We start from the raw sequence: 20,169 nt of genomic DNA, 5'->3' as shown, positions 1-20,169 counted from the left end.
TGTCTTTTTGCTCTTTGTTTTCTTAAATTTTTAAAGTATATATATATATATATATATATATATATACATGTATGTGTGTATATATATATATATATATATATTTATATATGTATATATATATATATATATATATATATATGTATATATATATGTATATATATATATATATATATATATATATATATATATATATATATATATATATATGTATATATATATGTATATATATATATATATATATATATATATAATTAGTTTTTTAATAATTGCTATTATATTGTTATAATTTATGTAATTAATATTTTATAATATGTTGCTTGCCAACAAAACTTGAGCTGCGGGCCGCACTTTCGATATCTCTGTATTAGGGTGAAGGATAGTGAATTCCATTTTAAGATGGCGACATTATACAAATACTTCCAGTGTTCCTCATAGGACTGTAAATGTATCCCTGGTGTCAGATTGAGCACTGCGGCTGAAAAATTATCTCACTGTTTAATTTGTGATCAGAAGCAAAGTCACAATTCTGTTTACTGTACCGAGTTGTAACAACCAGAGTACAAAGACAGTCCCGGTATAATGTGTTTGTTTGATCCTTCTGTGGCCGTCCAATTTTAATTGTGATGGGACGTCATAAATAAATGAATGTGCTATTTCAGATGTTTCTTTATTGTGTTGACTTATACCTCTTCTTTTGCAATATTTTTTTTCAGCTGTTTCGTGAGGTACGCATCATGAAAACTCTGAACCACCCAAACATAGGTGAGTTACGACTGTGTTTTATCCTTTACTTGCTGTGTTTTTATTTTAGTGACACACCACCTTCTCCTCCTTCTCTGTCTGTGTTACAGTCCAGCTGTTTGAGGTCATAGAGACGGAGAAGACGCTCTACCTCATCATGGAATACGCCAGCGGGGGTGAGTGATGCTTAATGAACCCTCGTCATTGGCACCTGTTCATCTTGTGTATGATCAGAGTCAGAATACTTTTATCGCCATTGTCTGTGAGACTTCACAAACTATGTTACTTTTTTTTGGTGCAGTGGTGCCACATGAAACATTAGATAACAAAACTTGGATAAATATATGAAACAAATATTTGAAGATAAAGTACTGATAAAAAAGCTGTTTTCTGCATGCATATATACTGCACATGAGTGAAGTGCACAGCGAGCAGTAGGTGAAAGTGAATTCCGTGCAGGATGACTCTGCAGGTGATTGATCAGATTGTGTTTATGAGCCTGATGTCCTTGTGGCGGGAGGTTTTGGTCCAAATAGACCTTAATCTTCTGCCTGAGGGGAGAAGATTGAATAGTTTTCGTCCAGGGTGAGAAGGGTCGGCTGCAACTTAGCCTGCACACCCGCCTGTCCTGGAGGCATACAGGTCTTGGAGAGATGGGAGGTTGCAGCTGATTACCTTCTCAGCAGAGCGTATCATTTGCTGCATGTTATCTTTACAAATATTATATTGTTTGTCATCTAAACTCTTGACAAATCAGAAAAAAAAAACCATTTAATCTTCACCACAAAGTAGGGCTGGGCGATATATACGATATATCGCGGGTTTGTCTCTGTGCGATATAGAAAATGACTATATCGTAATATTCGGGTATAAGTTCTCACGCAGTAGCTTTTACCTGCAGGGCATTCAGGCTCTTCTCACTCTCTCCTGTCTCTCCTCACAGACAAGCAGGCGCACATTTCTTACATACGTCACAACTGTCACGTCATACGTCACATACACACCCTCGCCCAGCAGAGAGGTAGCGGCGTGGCTAACGTAGCCGTACGAGAAAGAAGGTGCGGATCTGTTAACAAATGAAGGAAGACTTAATTCCCGATAAAAACGGCAGGGTTTCCATCGTCTGGCGGTGGTTCGGCTTCAAGTGGGAATATGTCGAACAGACAACCGTAATTTGTCAAGTGTGGGGCGAAAGCGTTGCTATAAAAAGTAGCATTACTGCTAATATGTAGCATCATTTGAAAAGTCACTCGCTAGAGAATGAAGAGAATTTAATAACCGTAGTAACCTACCACATAGTGAAGGACGAATACTATTTGATTTCCTATTATGCAGCTCATTTTTATTTGACACTTAAAATGTCTCTGACAGTCTTGGACTTTATGTTTTGGAAGTGACTTGAATGTTTGTGCCATTGCTTAATGACTTTAATAAATATACTTTTGGTCAATTGACTTAGTTGTGATTTCCCTCTCTGCATGACAGTTTAAAAGTAGCATATATGAATGCAGTATGAATAAGAATGTTTTAATGTAGACACATAGAATCATCATACTGCTGTGATTATATGCATCAAGTGTTCATTCAAGGCCAAGGCAAAATATCTTAATATATATGGTATATCGCGATATGGCCTAAAAATATCGTGATATTAAAAAAAGGCAATATGGCCCAGCCCTACCACAAAGGTTTTTTGTCATCGTAGATTTTTGGAAAGCACTGTTGGTAATTCTCTGGATTTGACAAAACAACAGTGCCTTTTAATACAGAGTGGACATACACTGCTGAGGCAAAATAAAGGTCACACCCTGGATTTAAAGTAAGTTTTGCTACAGGTTGGTCAACTTGATCGTTGTGGCAAAGATAGCGCCGACATAGAATTGAGTGGAATTGAGTAGAATTGCACCCACTGTTTTCGTTCAATATCGCGTACGTCATTGGCTCACCAGTGTGGAGAGTGTTATTGATGAGGCAATAGTTGAAGATGAAATGCATCAACAGTTTGACTTTCTTCTAAACATAAAAACACTGGCACGTAAAGAGTGAGTATGTTTCCATGCACTAAATTATAATGATAATAATGGATTAGATTTATATAGCGCTTTTCACAGAGATGAAAACCCATCATTAATTCACAGCTACTTTCGTAGCCACAGCTGCCCTGGGGTAGACTGACGGAAGCGTGGTTGCCAATTTGCGCCTCTGGCCCCTCCGACCACCACCTATCATTCATTCATTCACCGGTGTGAACGGCACTGGTGAATAATATACAGATGCTGTATATTACAAGGCAAAAAACAAAATGTACACAAACCTCTTCACGCTACATTTGTGCAATCAAAACTGTATTCCGCACAACTGGCAAGCTTGGAAACTATCATCTGGAACAGTATCGGCCGGGACACGAACGGTATTTCCTTCTGATTTAAAACTCCTCCCATCAATCCACAGATCCTTTTAACTGAACTCCGAGACATTCGAAAATATTTTTTCCCATGATTCTCTGACTGAAAATTCCTTTAAAACAACTCTTTTCCGCCTGTCTTTCTTTACTTCAGAGCGGCATCTGCTCTAATACATTTTTGGTCATGTTCGTAGCGTAATCTAAGACCATTTCCTGACGCTGTCTGCTATTTAATATTAGCAATTAGAGACGTAATATGTGTAATATGTGTCAATATTACAGCGGACTTCAGGTAGAACAACAACTGCATTGTTGATTTACGTTACCATGAATTGATTTACGTGGACCCCGACTTAAACAAGTTGAAAAACGTATTCGGGTGTTACCATTTAGTGGTCAATTGTACGGAATATGTACTGAACTGTGCAATCTGCTAATACAAATTTCAATCAAACAATCAATCAAAGACTTGTGACGAGACGCTAATGCTTTGTTTGGTGTGACACCATAGTCAACGGAAAAGCAACACATTGATCCCCGCTAAAAGGAATTTAAAGCCCCCTAGTGTTTGGGAGGCACACAGCGTATGACCAATAGTCGTATTAGACAGTGTGTATGGACACAGGGACTTCACATGTAGATGTGAACATACAAAAAATACAAACTATTTGAAAAATCAGACTAATTAAGTGCATGGAAACGTAGTCAATGACTTCATCGGCATGGAAAGTTCACCTTAACCCGTAAACGGACGCTTGGTGAATATCTACTGTGATCACCACAACATAATAGAAGTAAACAAATAATGTACTATAATTCATATTGGACACAAAGAAGACTTCATTTATGACCAAATTCTGGCTGAAAACAAACCAAAAATAAGTGTTTTAGGATAAGAAAAACTTGAATAAAAACATTAATATTAAATCTGAGGTGTCAAGTGGCAACGGATTACTGTATTGAAAAAATTGAAAGGAGAGCTGGCAAACTTTGCGCTCTGGTCCGGGTCTCCTGTCGTCAAGATCTTGAGGGGAAGAATTATTGCATTTCTGAACAAAAATAAACATTGTGACATCGCAGTAACTTGTGGAATCCATGCCACAATGAAAGCTAATTGCAGGTAAAGGCCGTCCAAACAAATATTACAGTCTATGACTATTTCTTGGCCAGGCAGTGAATGTAGTCATATTAATAATTTTTTTAGCTCCTGTTTCAGTGAAAGACCTTATTAGTTGTTTTTTCATAGGCACTTTTGTTTCAATGGTAAACAATGTTCAGAATAGTTAATGTATGACAATGACATACTTGAGGGCTGCAGGTTCAATCCCCGCTTCCGCCATCCTAGTCACTGCTGTTGTGTCCTTGGGCAAGACACTTTACCCACCAGCTCCCAGTGCCACCCACGCTGGTTTAATGTAAAAATTAGATATTGGGTTTCACTATGTAAAGCGCTTTGATTCACGAGAGAAAAAGCGCTATATAAATATAATTCACTTCGCTTCACTTTACTTATTTCCATGCGCTTCTATTTTTGTTGCCTTTTTGTTTTCCTTTCTTCTCCTTCATGAACTTTTCATATCCGTGTGCTGGATGCTATCTTGCTTCTGATACCTAACAAGAAGCTAGTCCTCCAACACGCACACACATCAAATGTTGGTGATGGTGCTATAGTAGAGTCACTTTCATAATAAAGTCTGCAGCACTTGACTCCTGACACTTTATAGGTGTGTTTTAAGTGCGGTGTAAGGACCATTTTTGGCACACAGCCCGTTTTTTTAATTGGCTCCAAGCATAATGTAAAAATAAAATGCATTTATTATAATTTAGATACAGTATATTACTGGATATTGTTTGACTTTGCTTTGTTACCTTTAACACATACTTGTGGGTGTTTTTTTCAGATAGCTAAGCATATATATATTGCTTTTAGCAACTTAAATGCATTCATAATTTTTCTGTTTATGACACTCGCTGAACAAATTGTATTTTGCACTTGTAAATCTGCAGTGCACCCGTGACTTGCCAGGTTTGTGAGGCGTTGTAAAGTCGTTGACACATTTTTAGTTGCTGGCCGAGCATTGCATTTTGCATATTTTTGAACCAGATTGTTGCTTTCCTTTAAAAGGGGGTCATATTCTGATTATTTTTTTCTACATTCAAAAGATGCAACCCACTTCAGAAAACACTTGTTAGTCCATGTACCCTCATAATGACTAACATAATACAGTTGTGTAGTAGGCCTAAATATTCATTAAAAACAAGGCAGAGGTTTTATTGAACAAGTATACAGTACAGGCCAAAAGTTTAGACACACCTTCTCATTGAATGTATTTTCTTTATTCTCATGATTATTTACATTGTAGATTGTCACTGAAGGCATCAAAACTATGAATAAACACATGTGGAGTTATGTACTTAATAAAAAACGGTGAAATAACTTAAAACAGGTTTTTATATTGTAGTTTCTTCAAAATAGCCACCCTTTGCTCTGATTTCTGCTTTGCACACTCTTGGCATTCTCTTGGTAAACTTCAAGAGGTGGTCACCTGAAATTGTTTTCATTTCACTGGTGTCATAGTTTTGATGCCTTCAGTGACAATCTACTATGTCCCTGTGACATGAAAATAAAGAAAACACATTGAAATGCAAAAGTGTGTCCAAACTTTTGACCTGTACTTTATACATCTATTTTTTTCCACTGTAACATTAAACACAGTTTGAACAGTAACACTGTGTTTGAATATTAAGTGATTATTTGGCGTACCACTATATGAAGCCCGCGTAGTACCACAGTTTGAGAATGACTGGTCTATATAACATGTAATGGTGGTCCTTTGAGCCGAGTTTTGCATAGATTATCCATCTTCAAGCCGTTTTCTGACCGTCTCTTCAGGATGCGCCGTTTTGTAGGCGGTCTAATTCACTTGCCTCCACTTGGACTGCGTATTCTGACCCCGGATTTCCGCTGAAACCGAAACGGCCGTGGACCAGCTTCACCGCGGGAGGGCAGCGTCACCTGCCATTTGGCAATCCCCACTGCCGTTTTGTTGTGGCTCCGTCGTGCGGCGAAGTACTTTTACGAGATCTTGTGAATACGTGCATAATCACGTGATAAGACAACCACAAAATGTTTATTCTGTCCTTCCAGAGAAGCAGAAACAAATAAACTTGCCCACGCCTTGATAAATCACTTTATTTTTTGCAACAACCAACAACAGGTGTCATACAACCAGTCTTCGGCTTTCCCATTCTCCGTATCAGCTGATATTTGACACAGAGCCCCATATCCCCATATGTCTGTACATTATTCTTTATTTTTGGACCTCCAGAATCAGCATGTCCTCATCCATTTGTGTCAACAAGATGAAATTAAGTCTGAAAACCTTTGACAGGATGACTGTACACCAGAAAGTATACCAGATAATTTACTTTGTTTTTGTGCCTAACTTCATGTCCAACACTAGCAGATTTTAGGTAAATTGACTAATGAATCAAAAATTGTACTATACACCCTTACAAAATACCGGTTCCTTTTTTTTTTTTTTTTTTTTTTTTACGGGCATGACATAAAAATTTCTTACAAGTATCATCTCTGCAGGACTAGGAATAGCTAAACATGCTGCTTCACGACACACCGCAGGAGGATATAATAGCTCACCGCTAACAGCAAGCTAGTGTTCCTCAATGTAAACAAATGCCATGGGTGGATCTACACCTGACATCCACTGTAATGATACCAAATATAAGAGTAAATCCAGTTGATTACTACAACAACATCAATATTTTTTATCATCAAAAAATTATTTTTCCTTTTTTTTAAATGTATATTGTGTTTATAAATTCAGGAAATACATCCCATGAGGATTTAAAAATATGACCAATGTATGACCCTGTTATTACTTGGTATCGTATCAGTACCCATATTTGTGATATCATCCGAAACTAATGTAAAGTATTCAAACAACAGAAGTGGTTTTTTTTACATTTTAACAGAAATGTAGATGGCACATGTTAAAATACAAAATAACCACTTATTAACAGTAAATGAACAAGTAGACTAATAATCAATTTTCTACCACGTCTGCAGCCAAATTAGTAGCCTTTGTTTGCTTACATAATACTAAAATACAAGGTGCGAGTATGTTCACTATTTTATTTCAGGCCAAAATTGTTCTTTGGTTGAATTAACAAACACATATTTAATGTACCGTGAGATTTTTTTGTTACAATTAAGCCAATAATGCCATTTTTGTGGTCCCCTTTATTTAGAAAAGTGTCAAAGTATCAAAATACATACAAAATATTGGTATCGGGACAACCTTAGAAGGAAGTATGAAGGAAGGCAAGATTCTTTTATAAAAAACTCCGCCATGCCTACATGGATATATTTTACATTTTCGGAACTTATGCCGATTCCAAATACACAAAAACAGGTACCAGTAGGTAGGAAAATTTGTTTTTGCATAAATGGTGTCCTTTATCTACTCAGTGGCCTAGTGGTTAGAGTGTCCGCCCTGAGATCGGTAGGTCGTGAGTTCAAATCCCAGCCGAGTCATACCAAAGACTATAAAAATGGGACCCGTTACCTCCTTGCTTGGCACTCAGAATTAAGGTTTGGATTTGGGGGTTAAATCACTATAAATGATTCCCGGGCACGGCACTGCTGCTGCCCACTGCTCCCCTCACCTTCCAGGGGGTGATCAAGGGTGATGGGTCAAATGCAAAGAATAATTTTGCCACATCTAGTATGTGTGTGACAATCATTGGTACTTTAACTTTTTAACTTTAAATCAAATATTTGACTGAACTTCTTTGAACTTGGGATGAAGAAATACTAATAATTGTATCGTACTTTGCAGGGGAGGTGTTTGACTACCTCGTGTCTCATGGCAGGATGAAGGAGAAAGAAGCTCGGGCCAAGTTCAGACAGGTCAGTTTACCACACATGCATACAAAAATAGTAAAGAATGACAAAGGAAAAAACACATGTATTCATTATGAATGAGTTGCAGAAGCTCATATGTGTGCCAGCAAAGAGTTAATGTGACTTATAATTTAGCGCCACATAGTAGGACTGTGTGACGCAAAAAACACCACAGACATTTCCACTGCGGTGCCCACATAATAAAACAAACAGTGGGTGTGAAATTCACATGTCAATTCCGTTCAGTAGTGTCACGCATGAAGTACAATTGATGTTCTTTCCACAGATTGTGTCAGCAGTGCACTACTGCCACCAGAAGCACATTGTTCACAGAGACTTGAAGGTGAGCTTGTAAAATAGTTTCATGTTAAATATCAGCAATACATCAACATGAAAAGTAGCAAGTTAACACGGATACAACACTGGTTCCTTTAGGCAGAGAATTTACTACTCGATGCCAACTCCAACATCAAAATCGCCGATTTCGGCTTCAGCAACGAGTTCACAGCCGGCAGCAAGCTGGACACCTTCTGTGGCTCTCCGCCTTACGCCGCCCCAGAACTCTTTCAAGGGAAGAAGTACGACGGTCCTGAGGTCGACATCTGGAGCTTGGGCGTCATCCTCTACACGCTGGTCAGCGGCTCCCTTCCCTTTGACGGACAAAACTTGAAGGTTGGCATTGGACAGATAGTCGAGCTGCAACTTTTTTATCCAAACAGTTTTCAGTAGTTACAGGGTTTCCACGGGTCATTAAAAAGCATTACAAGTAGAGATGTCCGATAATGGCTTTTTTACCGATATCCGATATTCCGATATTGTCCAACTCTTAATTACCGAGACCGATATCAACTGATACCGGTATATACAGTCATGGAATTAACACATTATTATGCCGAATTTTGTTGTGATACCCGGCTGGATGCATTAAACCAGGGGCGCTCACACTTTTTCTGCAGGCGAGCTACTTTTCAATTGACCAAGTCGAGGATATCTACCTCATTCCTATTTATAATTTATATTTATTTATTTATGAAAGAGACATTTTTGTTAAAAAGTTAATGGTGTTTAATGATAATACAAGCATGTTTAACACACATAGATTCCTTTCTTTCATGAAGACAAGAATATAAGTTGGTGTATTTGATTCTGATGACTTGCATTCGTTGGAATTAGACAGTGGTGCTGATAACGTCCGCATTTTCAAATGGAGGAAAAAAAAAGTCCTCCTTTCTGTCCAATACCACATGAAAGTGGTTGGATTTGGCATCTCTTTTGTCCAATTTGCATACTCGTTTTTAAACACTTTGTTATGAGAGTAGCATATGTGTGTGGCCCTTTAATGTCTGGCAGCAGGTGAGTGACGTCAGTGAGTGTGTGGGTGGGCAAGCAAGTGAGAAAGCGGTCGCTGAGGGCGGGGGAGAAATACATTGGCATCAAACTCTGTAGCTTGCTAGCTTGTGCACGCTAGCTTTCTGAGACTCTTATTTTGTTAGCACAGGCAGGATGAAACAGGTCTTTTATGGTGAAGACAGGAACTGTGTTGTCGGTCTTTAGAGTTTTGACAGTAAGTACGGAGTCTCTAGAAATAAAATGTTTCTCTGCGTCCGCCCTGTTAGTGATTTTTTTCTTGAATATGAGCTTGCAGCAGCCAGGGGGGGGGGGGCCTAAGGGGTAGCGGTGGTGTATATTGTATTGTCCCGGAAGAGTTAGTGCTGCAATCCATCCATCGATCCATCATCTTCCGCTTATCCGAGGTCGGGTCGCGGGGGCAACAGCCTAAGCAGGGAAACCCAGACTTCCCTCTCCCCAGCCACTTCGTCGAGCTCTTCCCGGGGGATCGCAAGGCGTTCCCAGGCCAGCCGGGAGACATAGTCTTCCCAACGTGTCCTGGGTCTTCGCCGTGGCCTCCTACCGGTTGGACTTGCCCTAAACACCTCCCTAGGGAGGCGTTCGGGTGGCATCCTGACCAGATGCCCGAACCACCTCTTCTGGCTCCTCTCGATGTGAAGGAGCAGCGGCTTTATTTTGAGTTCCTCCCGGATGGCAGAGCTTCTCACCCTATCTCTAAGGGAGAGCCCCGCCACACGGCGGAGGAAACTCATTTTGGCAGCTTGTACCCGTGATCTTATCCTTTCGGTCATGACCCAAAGCTCATGACCATAGGTGAGGATGGGAACGTAGATCGACCGGTAAATTGAAAGCTTTGCCTTCCGGCTCAGCTCCTTCTTCACCACAACGGATCGGTCCGTATTACTGAAGACGCCGCACCGATCCGCCTGTCGATCTCACGATCCACTCTTCCCTCACTCGTAAACAAGACTCCTAGGTACTTGAACTCCTCCACTTGGGGCATGGTCTCCTCCACCAACCCGGAGATGGCATTCCACCCTTTCCCGGGCGAGAACCATGGACTCGGACCTGGAGGTGCTGATTCTCATTCCGGTCGCTTCACACTCGGCTGCGAACTGATCCAGCGAGAGCTGAAGATCCCGGTCAGATGAAGCCATCAGGACCACATCATCTGCAAAAAGCAGAGACCTAATCCTGCGGTTACCAAACCGGAACCCCTCAACGCCTTGACTGCGCCTAGAAATTCAGTCTATAAAAGTTATGAACTGAATCGGTGACAAAGGACAGCCTTGGCGGAGTCCAACCCTCACTGGAAATGTGTTTGACTTACTGCCGGCAATGCGGACCAAGCTCTGGCACTGATCGTACAGGGAGCGGACCGCCACAATAAGACAGTCCGATACCCCATACTCTCTGAGCACTCCCCACAGGACTTCCCGAGGGACACGGTCGAATGCCTTCTCCAAGTCCACAAAGCACATGTAGACTGGTTGGGCAAACTCCCATGCACCCTCAAGAACCCTGCCGAGAGTATAGAGCTGGTCCACAGTTCCACGACCAGGACGAAAACCACACTGTTACTCCTGAATCCGAGGTTCGACTATCCGGCGTAGCCTCCTCTCCAGTACACCTGAATAAACTTTACCGGGAAGGCTGAGGAGTGTGATCCCACGATAGTTGGAACACACCCTCCGGTCCCCCTTCTTAAAGAGAGGAACCACCACCCCGGTCTGCCAATCCAGAGGTACCCGCCCCCGATGTCCACGTGATGCTGCAAAGTCTTGTCAACCAAGACAGCCCCACAGCATCCAGAGCCTTAAGGAACTCCGGGCGGATCTCGTCCACCCCTGGGGCCTTGCCACCGAGGAGCTTTTTAACTACCTCAGCGACCTCAGCCCCAGAAATAGGAGAGTCCACCACAGATTCCCCAGGCACTGCTTCCTCATAGGAAGACGTGTTGGTGGGATTGAGGAGGTCTTCGAAGTATTCCTTCCACCTAGCCACAACGTCCGCAGTTGAGGTCAGCAGAACACCATCCGCACCATACACGGTGTTGATAGTGCACTGCTTCCCCTTCCTGAGGCGGCGGACGGTGGTCCAGAATCGCTTCGAAGTCGTCCGGAAGTCGTTTTCCATGGCTTCCCCGAACTCTTCCCATGTCCGAGTTTTTGCCTCCGCGACCGCTGAAGCTGCACACCGCTTGGCTTGTCGGTACCTGTCCACTGCCTCCGGAGTCCTATGAGCCAAAAGGACCCGATAGGACTCCTTCTTCAGCTTGACGGCATCCCTCACCGCTGGTGTCCACCAAGGGGTTTTAGGATTGCCGCCCCGACAGGCACCAACTACCTTGCGGCCACAGCTCCGATCTGCCGCCTCAACAATAGAGGTGCGGAACATGGTCCACTCGGACTCAATGTCCAGCACCTCCCTCGTGACATGTTCAAAGTTCTTCCGGAGGTGGGAATTGAAACTTTGTCTGACAGGAGATTCTGCCAGACGTTCCCAGCAGACCCTCACAATGCGTTTGAGCCTGCCAGGTTTGTCCGGCATCCTCCCCCACCATCGCAGCCAACTCCCCACCAGGTGGTGATCGGTAGAAAGCTCCGCCCCTCTCTTCACCCGAGTGTCCAAAACATAAGGCCGCAAATCCGATGACAACTACAAAGTCGATCATGGAACTGCGGCCTAGGGTGTCCTGGTGCCAAGTGCACATATGGACACCCTTATGTTTGAACATGGTGTTTGTTATGGACAAACTGTGACGAGCACAAAAGTCCAATAACAAAACACCACTCGGGTTCAGATCCGGGCGGTTGTCATTCTTCCAAATCACGCCTCTCCAGGTTTCACTGTCGTTGCCAACGTGAGCGTTGAAGTCTCCCAGTAGGACAAGGGAATCACCCGGGGGAGCACTTTCCAGTACTCCCTCGAGTGTTCCCAAAAAGGGTGGGTACTCTGAACTGCTGTTTGGTGCGTAAGCACAAACAATAGTCAGGACCCGTCCCCCCACCCGAAGGCGGAGGGAGGCTACCCTTTCGCCCACCGGGTTGAACTCCAACGTACAGGCTTTGAGCCGGGGAGAAACAAGAATTGCCACCCCAGCCCGTCGCCTCTCACTGCCGGCAACGGCAGAGTGGAAGAGGGTCCAATCCCTCTCGAGAGAAGTGGTTCCAGAGCCCTTGCTGTGCGTCGAAGTGAGTCCGACTATATCCAGCCGGAATTTCTCGACTTCGCGCACTAGCTCAGGCTCTTTCCCCCCATTGACGTGACGTTCCACGTCCCAAGAGCTAGCTTCTGTAGCCGAGGATCGGACCACCAAGTGCCCTGCCTTCGGCTTCCGCCCAGCTCACATTGCACTTGACCTCTATGGCCCCTGCTATGGGTGGTGAGCCCATTGGAGGGGTGACCCACGTTGCCTCTTCGGGCTGTGCCTGGCCGGGCCCCATGGGAACAGGCCCGGCCACCAGGCGCTCGCCATCGTGCCCCACCTCCGGGCCTGGCTCCAGAGGGGGGCCCCGGTGACCCGCGTCCGGGCGAGGAAATCTGGGTCCCTGCTTTTTCTTCTTCATAAAGGTCTTCGAGCTGCTCTTTGTCTGATCCCTCACCTGGAACCTGTTTGCCTTGGGAGACCCTACCAGGGGGCTTTATGCCCCCGGACAACATAGCTCCTAGGATCATTGGGACACGCAAACTCCTCTACCACGATAAGGTTGCAGCTCAGAGAGGAGTTAGTGCTGCAAGGGGACCTGTGTATTTGTTCGGTTGTGTTTATGTTGTGTTACGGTGCAGATGTTCTTCCGAAATGTTTGTCATTCTTGTTTAGTGTGGGTTCACAGTGTGGCGTATATTTGTAACAGTGTTAAAGTTGTTCATATGGCCACCCTCAGTGTGACCTGTATAGCTTTTGATCAACTATGGCTTGCATTAACTTGTCATTATGAAAAGCCGTAAATATTATGTGCCTGGGCCAGCACGCAAAGACAGCGCCTCTAAGTATTATTGGCGCTCTGTACCTCTCCCTATGTCCATGTAAACAGCGGCGTTTTAAAACATCCTCAATTTTCCTTTTTGAAACCAATACTGATAATTACGAAACCGATACTGATCATTTCCAATATTACATTTTAAAGCATTTTTCTGCCGATAATAGATAATATCGGCAGTCCGATATTACCGGACATCCCTACTTACAGGTCATTAAAGGGGAACTGTTAATGTTTTGGAAATTTTGCCTATTGTTCACAATCATTATGAAAGACATATTTTTTAATGCATTCTAACTTGTAAATAAATGTAAATAAATGTCAGCTTACAGCAGAGCCAATGGGAGGTTCTCCAGTCCGCTCATAAACCCCAATACAAAAATATTCAAAAAGCGCCAACAATACTCCATTTACATTTCTTGACTATCACGAGTTTGTGTGCCAGTGTTACCATGATCAACTGATCAGCTGTTTCCTGGTTTCCTTGCTTGTCTAACTTTATTTTAGATCATAAAGCATGGCTCTCACCAGGATAGTCGAATGACAAGGACGTAGTCTGAGAAGTCGGTACACTTTGACTGCTAATTTAGACCCAGAACTAGCGAGAATGACACGAAAAGACGCTTGGTTCTACCCCCCTTTTTTCGCGAGGATTATGAGTCATTCTTCATATCAAATGGGAAAATATGCGCATCCAAGTAGTCGGCGTTCTAATGAAAGCAGACCTTGTACAGTAAGTGAATTTTATTATGTTTGTTAGCTCTCATGAAGTCTGCAATGAGTAATAATCAGTGATATAGTTGGGGGGAAAAAGCAAATGTGATGAGTTTTTTAAATTAATTGCCCACGTACGCTTAAAATGAGCAAAATCCGTAAATATTAAATGTTATCATAAATGTGCCCGTTACTAAATTACATATGTACTTATGTCATGTATATAAAACCCCAAAGCTACGGTACCTAAGTTATATTCTTTAACTAAAAAAAAAAATCATATTAGCATAAACAGTTTATTGTAACGGTAATCATTTCTGAAAAAAATGGTACGTCTGCGTGATGTCTGTGCCTTATAATTAAGAGCTTCCTCATTGGCTGACGCGATATATAGCGAATCACGTTCACTGTGCAAACTTTTTTTCAGCAGAGCATGGCTGCCGAACATCCACCTGGAAAGATACCTTCGCCCTCTGTTACTACATATACTGCTAAAAAAAGACAAAAGAGGAAATCAGAGGAAGAAAAAAAACACGCTGTACGTCTAAAAAAAACAAAGAAGAGTCAAAACTCAAATAAATATTTGTCCGGCGTATTCAAGATAGGGGGGCATTGCGGGCCAAGGTCGGACTAACTTTGGACGCGCAAGTGGCGGTTTTCCTTCTAGACATGTCATCTACTGTATGTTCCATTTTCCGCTATTTTTTCTTTATCCTTTTTCGTGGCGACGTGTGTTGCCGATAGTCTGCAACAAAATACGAACCTGGGTATCCTACAATGAAACTTCAGACTGTCAACAACCTACGCGTGTGCACGTACAGCTATTTTGCGCGATTTTGTACACTTCCAGAAAGGAGGAGACTGGGAGGGGGGGCGATTCAACATAATTCTGCCCTATTGACACAAGATTCAAGTACCCCAGTTTTACTGGAAGTGTTTGGATGTTTTTTAAGGGCTTTATAGGCTGAATAAAGTAGTTTTCGTAGGCCCCATTACAAGCAGATTTTTGATTGCATTTATTTACTATTTAGAATGCCTTAAGAAAAATACCTCTGTCATCATGTATTTCATAATGATTGTGAACGATAGGCAAAATTCCCCAAAAAAGTGCAGTTCCACTTCAAATTGATTTTGTGAAAATTAAGCCTCAAATGGCATTAAAAAGCATCAAATTCAATGACTAACTTAATAATGATGATGCTGGCATCAATAAATTGCTACAATCGTGTGTTTTTTTTTTCTTCGTCTCTGGCTTTCAAAATGGATACAATGGGTCTCACTCTGTGCATCGTTCTCAGCACTAGAGCATGTTTGTTTGATAGTAGAATTTAATGATCAGAGTGAAGCCTCTTGTCAGTCATTCAAATTCTTTGTATTGGGCTGAGCAGACGGGACTGGGAGCGTACACACATACAATACATGGTGATTTCCTCTCGCAAGTCGTGACTCACTAATGAAAAGCACTGCTAGGTAACAAAACTTAGGAGGAAAAATTATGATTATGAAGCCGAATGTTCCTGTGTGGGAATAATTGATCTTAAAATTAATGAGCGGACAAACGAGCAAGTTTGCCATGACGGCATTGGCAACAAAAAAGGCAACAAAAGCTGCACTTCAAGATGTTCAGTATTTATTGAAGTGCAATTTTTGCTAACAAAGATTAAGAGTCTATTGTATTTTTAGTTTTGTTTGCCTATTTAGGATAATACTCACCTTCCAATTACAATGGTAAGAAATACTACAGTAACGAAAATAACGCTTATTGCGTTTCAAAGAGTTACTTGCATTGTTATGTATTATGATTACATGAGTGCTTAACTTGGCCACAGTTATGTCAAATTTTCAACATTATCATTGTCAAATGCTTACAATTTTGTCAGTACAGACAATGGTAGGCTTTTGACCATACACTTCATTATAACAATCTGCAGTAGGACATGGGCATTAAATTAGTTTGAAGTTGCGTTAAAAAACAATCATTTAGATTTGCCGATACCTGCAGAAACCCTGTATTAGTTGTGGCTTTTAATCAAATTAGTAACTCTTTCCTTCAGGAGCTGCGAGAGCGAGTTCTGAGAGGGAAATACCGTGTGCCCTTCTACATGTCGACAGACTGTGAGGGAATCCTGCGTCGCTTCCTGGTCCTCAACCCAACCAAGCGCTGCTCTCTGCAGGTAAGCAGGAAGTGTAACAGGAACATAAAATTGTGCAAAAAAGGCTTGTTTTACCGTCATTGTTGTGTTCATCGACGTCTATCTGTCATTGTCTTTACCAGCAAATCATGAAGGACAAGTGGTTGAACGTGACCTACGATGGAGAGGAGCTGAAGCCTCACACAGAGCCCGAGGAAGACTTCAATGATACCACTCGCATCGGTGAGTATAAGGACCTTCCAAATGAGCTAAGCACTGATAAGAGTATGACAGCACTGATGGTTCTGTTCCAGATGTGATGGTGGGTATGGGCTTCACCAGAGATGAGATCAGAGATTCTCTGGTCAGTCACAAGTACAATGAAGTGACGGCGACGTATCTGCTACTGGCGCGCAAGACGGATGTGAAGGTATCAACATATTTATACGCACTTTTTCTAATTCTTCAGTTTCTGATTTGACCAAGGTCCCAAACTAACTCCCATAACTCCGTTTATGGTCTCAGGCTGAAAACACTGTGACCCGGTCCATCAGCAATCTCAGTCTAGCTCGAGTCCGGCCCGGTGCCCTCGCCAACGGGACCAGCAAACACTCCACTTCCTCCTCCGGCGCCACGTCCTCCTCCGCGGCCCACAAGCCACAGCGCAGCGTCTCAACCTACCAGCGCCAGAGACGACACTCTGACTTCTGTGAGTCCCGTTCGGTTGAGCGCATGGTGGCCACCGCGTCTGCTTACACGCTCAGTCTCCCTTCTCGTAGGTGGTCCGGCTGCTCCGGGGTCCACACACCCTAAGCGCAGTCCCAGCGGTGTGGGAGAAGGGGCGGCACTCAGAGAGGAGAGGTTGTCGGTCCGAAAGCCCAGCAACAACACCGTTAGCTCTCGTAGCATCCCGGCCCCCTCCAGTCCCATGGTCAGCTCTGCTCACAATCCAAATAAAGCAGAGATACCAGACCGACGCAAGGAGGCCAACTCCACCACGGTAAATGCGGAAAACTTTTCTCATGTGACTAATCCAGTGGAACAGGGGATTCTGTGATGCATCCACTCTGGAGAGAAGTCTGAGTAGAGTTATTTTTGCCTAGAGATGTCAATTTTTTTCCGCTGAGGACCGAACACTGAAAAATTAAAATATGCAGGAGCCATTTTAGTATTTTTTTTATTTTAAAAAAACATAATATATATATTGTAACCATTAGGGCTGCCCTTAATTTTGTGAGGGTTAAAGGTCCCAGCGACTCAAAAGGGTCTCAGTCATTAAAGGGTTAAAAAAAAGTCATATGTTTATATTTTTCAACACTTAAAATCTCTTGATCAACTTCAAATCTGTCCGTTAACATAAATTCTAAATTTGTTTTAGGTTTTATGCCTTTTTTGTCAAAACCCTTTCAGTCTAATAAGAAAAACACTAAATATGCAATTTCCCCCTCTGAAAAACTTCAAAGTGGATTATTTAATGTGATGTACTTGAATCCATAAATAGGGAAGTGAAGGGTGAGAGTGAGTGAGAGAGAGTGAGCGAGAGAGTGAGAGAGAGTCAGTGAATGACTTGCCCAAGGACACAACTGCAGTGACCAGAATGGCAGAAGTGGCGATCGAAGGCATGACCGCTCTACCAACCGAGCCACGCCACTGCAAAGAAATATTCATAACAACATTGCTTTTTGGTGTTTTATTATTTTTTGAGCAATGACCGTTAAAAAAATAACACATCTGACTTATGGTCACGAGGATCCAAAATGCCCCTAGTTATAAAAGTGTTAAAAATAAATCATACATCAATATTTTTTACTTTTAACGCTTAAATCTTTAGATCAACTTCAGATCTATCCGTTGATTAAGTTTTTATAATTTTTCTAAGCAATTACAGTTTTAGAGTAAAAAAAGTGGCTCCGTGGCAGCTTTGTGTTATTAGTGACAATAAAGATTATTTTGAAAATATGTCGTTGGGCATTAATAAAATTAGCTGCAGGCCACAAATGGGCTCCGTGCTCCACTTTGATTTAGCCATATGTTGCGATTAGCATGTGACAGAGCGAGCTTGACCTGAGATCAGCTCTTTAATGTATTTAAACGATCATGAGTCCTTACATTCCATTTACGTCATCGAAGGAGAGCGATGCTGTCTCCAACTGCTTGATGTGAAACCTTCAATGATTTCTTTTGTCCCCACAGAATAACGTCTCTGCTAGTGCCATGACTCGAAGGAATACATATGTGTGCACGGACCGCTCCGGCACTGACAGGCACTCGCTGCTGCAAAATGGCAAAGAAAACAGGTTGGTGTCTTAAGTCATGGGATTTAAGTTCAGGATGAGAAATTGAAGTAAAAACATTGTTAACTTGTTCAAACACTAATTCACTGCAGTTCCCATCATAGTTGGGTTGCATCTCTGGATATGTGCCAGCTCATATTGTTTTTTAAACCCCTTTCATTTTTGGAGTAATCTCATTGCAAGCAAGTAGTTGTTGCTTTGAATATAATGTCCAAACTACCAGGAAGATTGGATCAGTTACATTTAAGCCACATTTAAACCAACTGTGGGAGTCACCATATTTTCACTACATCTGGTGTGGATCCTCGTGCTCACTAGTGGAGTTCAAGCTGTGTGCATGAACGTGTTTATGCGTGTTTGGACAGCCAATATGTGCTAAGTTGTTGTTTTGACAGATGGTCTGTTTCTCCGTCTCTGTGTGTCAGACTCATCACCTCGTTGCAATACATCCATGTCTTCCACTTTCAGTCCTTATTACAATATCATTGAGACTTATAGGAGAAATATTATTTTCTTACCTATTGATGCCTGTTTTTTTGTATTTGGGATCTGTATAACTCCCGAAAATTTGAAATCAAGGCGGAGATATTTCTATTTATAAAACAATGTTGCATTTCTTCATACTTCTTCCAAACTACCGGTTTGGAATTTGACGAGTTTGTGACATTTTTTCCCATGTGTGACGTCAGCAGATATCTCCATATATGGTAGAAATATAGCTAAAGAGCTTTGCGCAAGTCTGCCACTGTAGTCTGCGCTGATATCGATAAGCTCCTTCTCTTTTCCTGTCCTCTTGTTTTGGGTGAAGACTGGCTCCTACATGCACACGCATCCACTGCTGTTGCCATTTTTAATACAAATTAGCAAATAGTGCTAAATTATAACTGTCTGTGGGCTCGCTATGGAAGCACTAATAGCTACAACATGGATGACGGGGAGGAGACACAATTGAAGTGGAGGCATGGAAATAAAACCGCCCACAAAATCCGTCTGAAATCAGTCTAAAGAGACGGTCAGAAACCAATATAAGATCTGTCTGGAAAACATAATCTATGAAAAATGTTGACCAAAAAACTACCGTTACATGTTATGTAGACCACAAAGAAGTATTTTAAATATATAAAAAAATATATCATAACTCTTTTAAAACCAAAGACCAATAAGTTACCTTTTATTTGGCTTTCCATGTTCCGTTGCCTTTTTTGGGGGGGGTTTTGATGCTTGATTTGTCATCACCATAGCTGAAACATTTGATGACAATAAACACGCTAATGTTAGATTAGCTTGTTGCTGCGCCTATGGTGTAATCTAACATCAAAGTTAGATTAGTCTGTTGCTGTGCCATTGGTCTGGACTCTGCAGTATTTTTTTCTGTAGTCTGCACATTTCTGCAGCGCTCTGCTTTCTCACTGCCCTCAGTCTTCTCCATTTTGTCATACGCTTGCTAGCATGTCTCCTTCCCGTAGATTCGAGCCTCGGCCTAAATTGTAATTTTTATACCTGTATGAAGGAGCTGCATTGATGCAAGTTCATGTTTGTTTTTTTTATTATTCAAAACACATACTGTATGTTCAGTTCGGGGGTTGCTGTTAAACAATTATATTATTTAAATCACATTAATTACACG

The 20,169-nt window shown here is 42.0% G+C and overlaps 1 protein-coding gene across 8 annotated transcripts in view; it reads left to right on the top strand.

The window, feature by feature from the left end:
• The window catches only part of mark4b (MAP/microtubule affinity-regulating kinase 4b), an 81,525-nt gene that overhangs the window by 44,625 nt on the left and 16,731 nt on the right, over window positions 1-20,169 (top strand). For all 8 annotated transcript variants that reach the window (XM_061877575.1, XM_061877574.1, XM_061877576.1 and 5 more), the window contains exons 4-14: window positions 714-762; window positions 852-917; window positions 8,005-8,075; window positions 8,356-8,412; window positions 8,505-8,741; window positions 16,171-16,290; window positions 16,392-16,491; window positions 16,563-16,678; window positions 16,774-16,957; window positions 17,028-17,248; window positions 18,442-18,545. In XM_061877575.1, the coding sequence (XP_061733559.1) occupies window positions 714-762; window positions 852-917; window positions 8,005-8,075; window positions 8,356-8,412; window positions 8,505-8,741; window positions 16,171-16,290; window positions 16,392-16,491; window positions 16,563-16,678; window positions 16,774-16,957; window positions 17,028-17,248; window positions 18,442-18,545 (1,325 nt within the window). The remainder of the gene's footprint in view (window positions 1-713; window positions 763-851; window positions 918-8,004; window positions 8,076-8,355; window positions 8,413-8,504; window positions 8,742-16,170; window positions 16,291-16,391; window positions 16,492-16,562; window positions 16,679-16,773; window positions 16,958-17,027; window positions 17,249-18,441; window positions 18,546-20,169) is intronic.

Source organism: Nerophis ophidion, linkage group LG18, assembly GCF_033978795.1.
Source record: "Nerophis ophidion isolate RoL-2023_Sa linkage group LG18, RoL_Noph_v1.0, whole genome shotgun sequence".
NCBI classification, from domain to species: Eukaryota; Metazoa; Chordata; class Actinopteri; order Syngnathiformes; family Syngnathidae; genus Nerophis; species Nerophis ophidion.
This window is presented reverse-complemented; position numbering and strand designations above follow the sequence as displayed.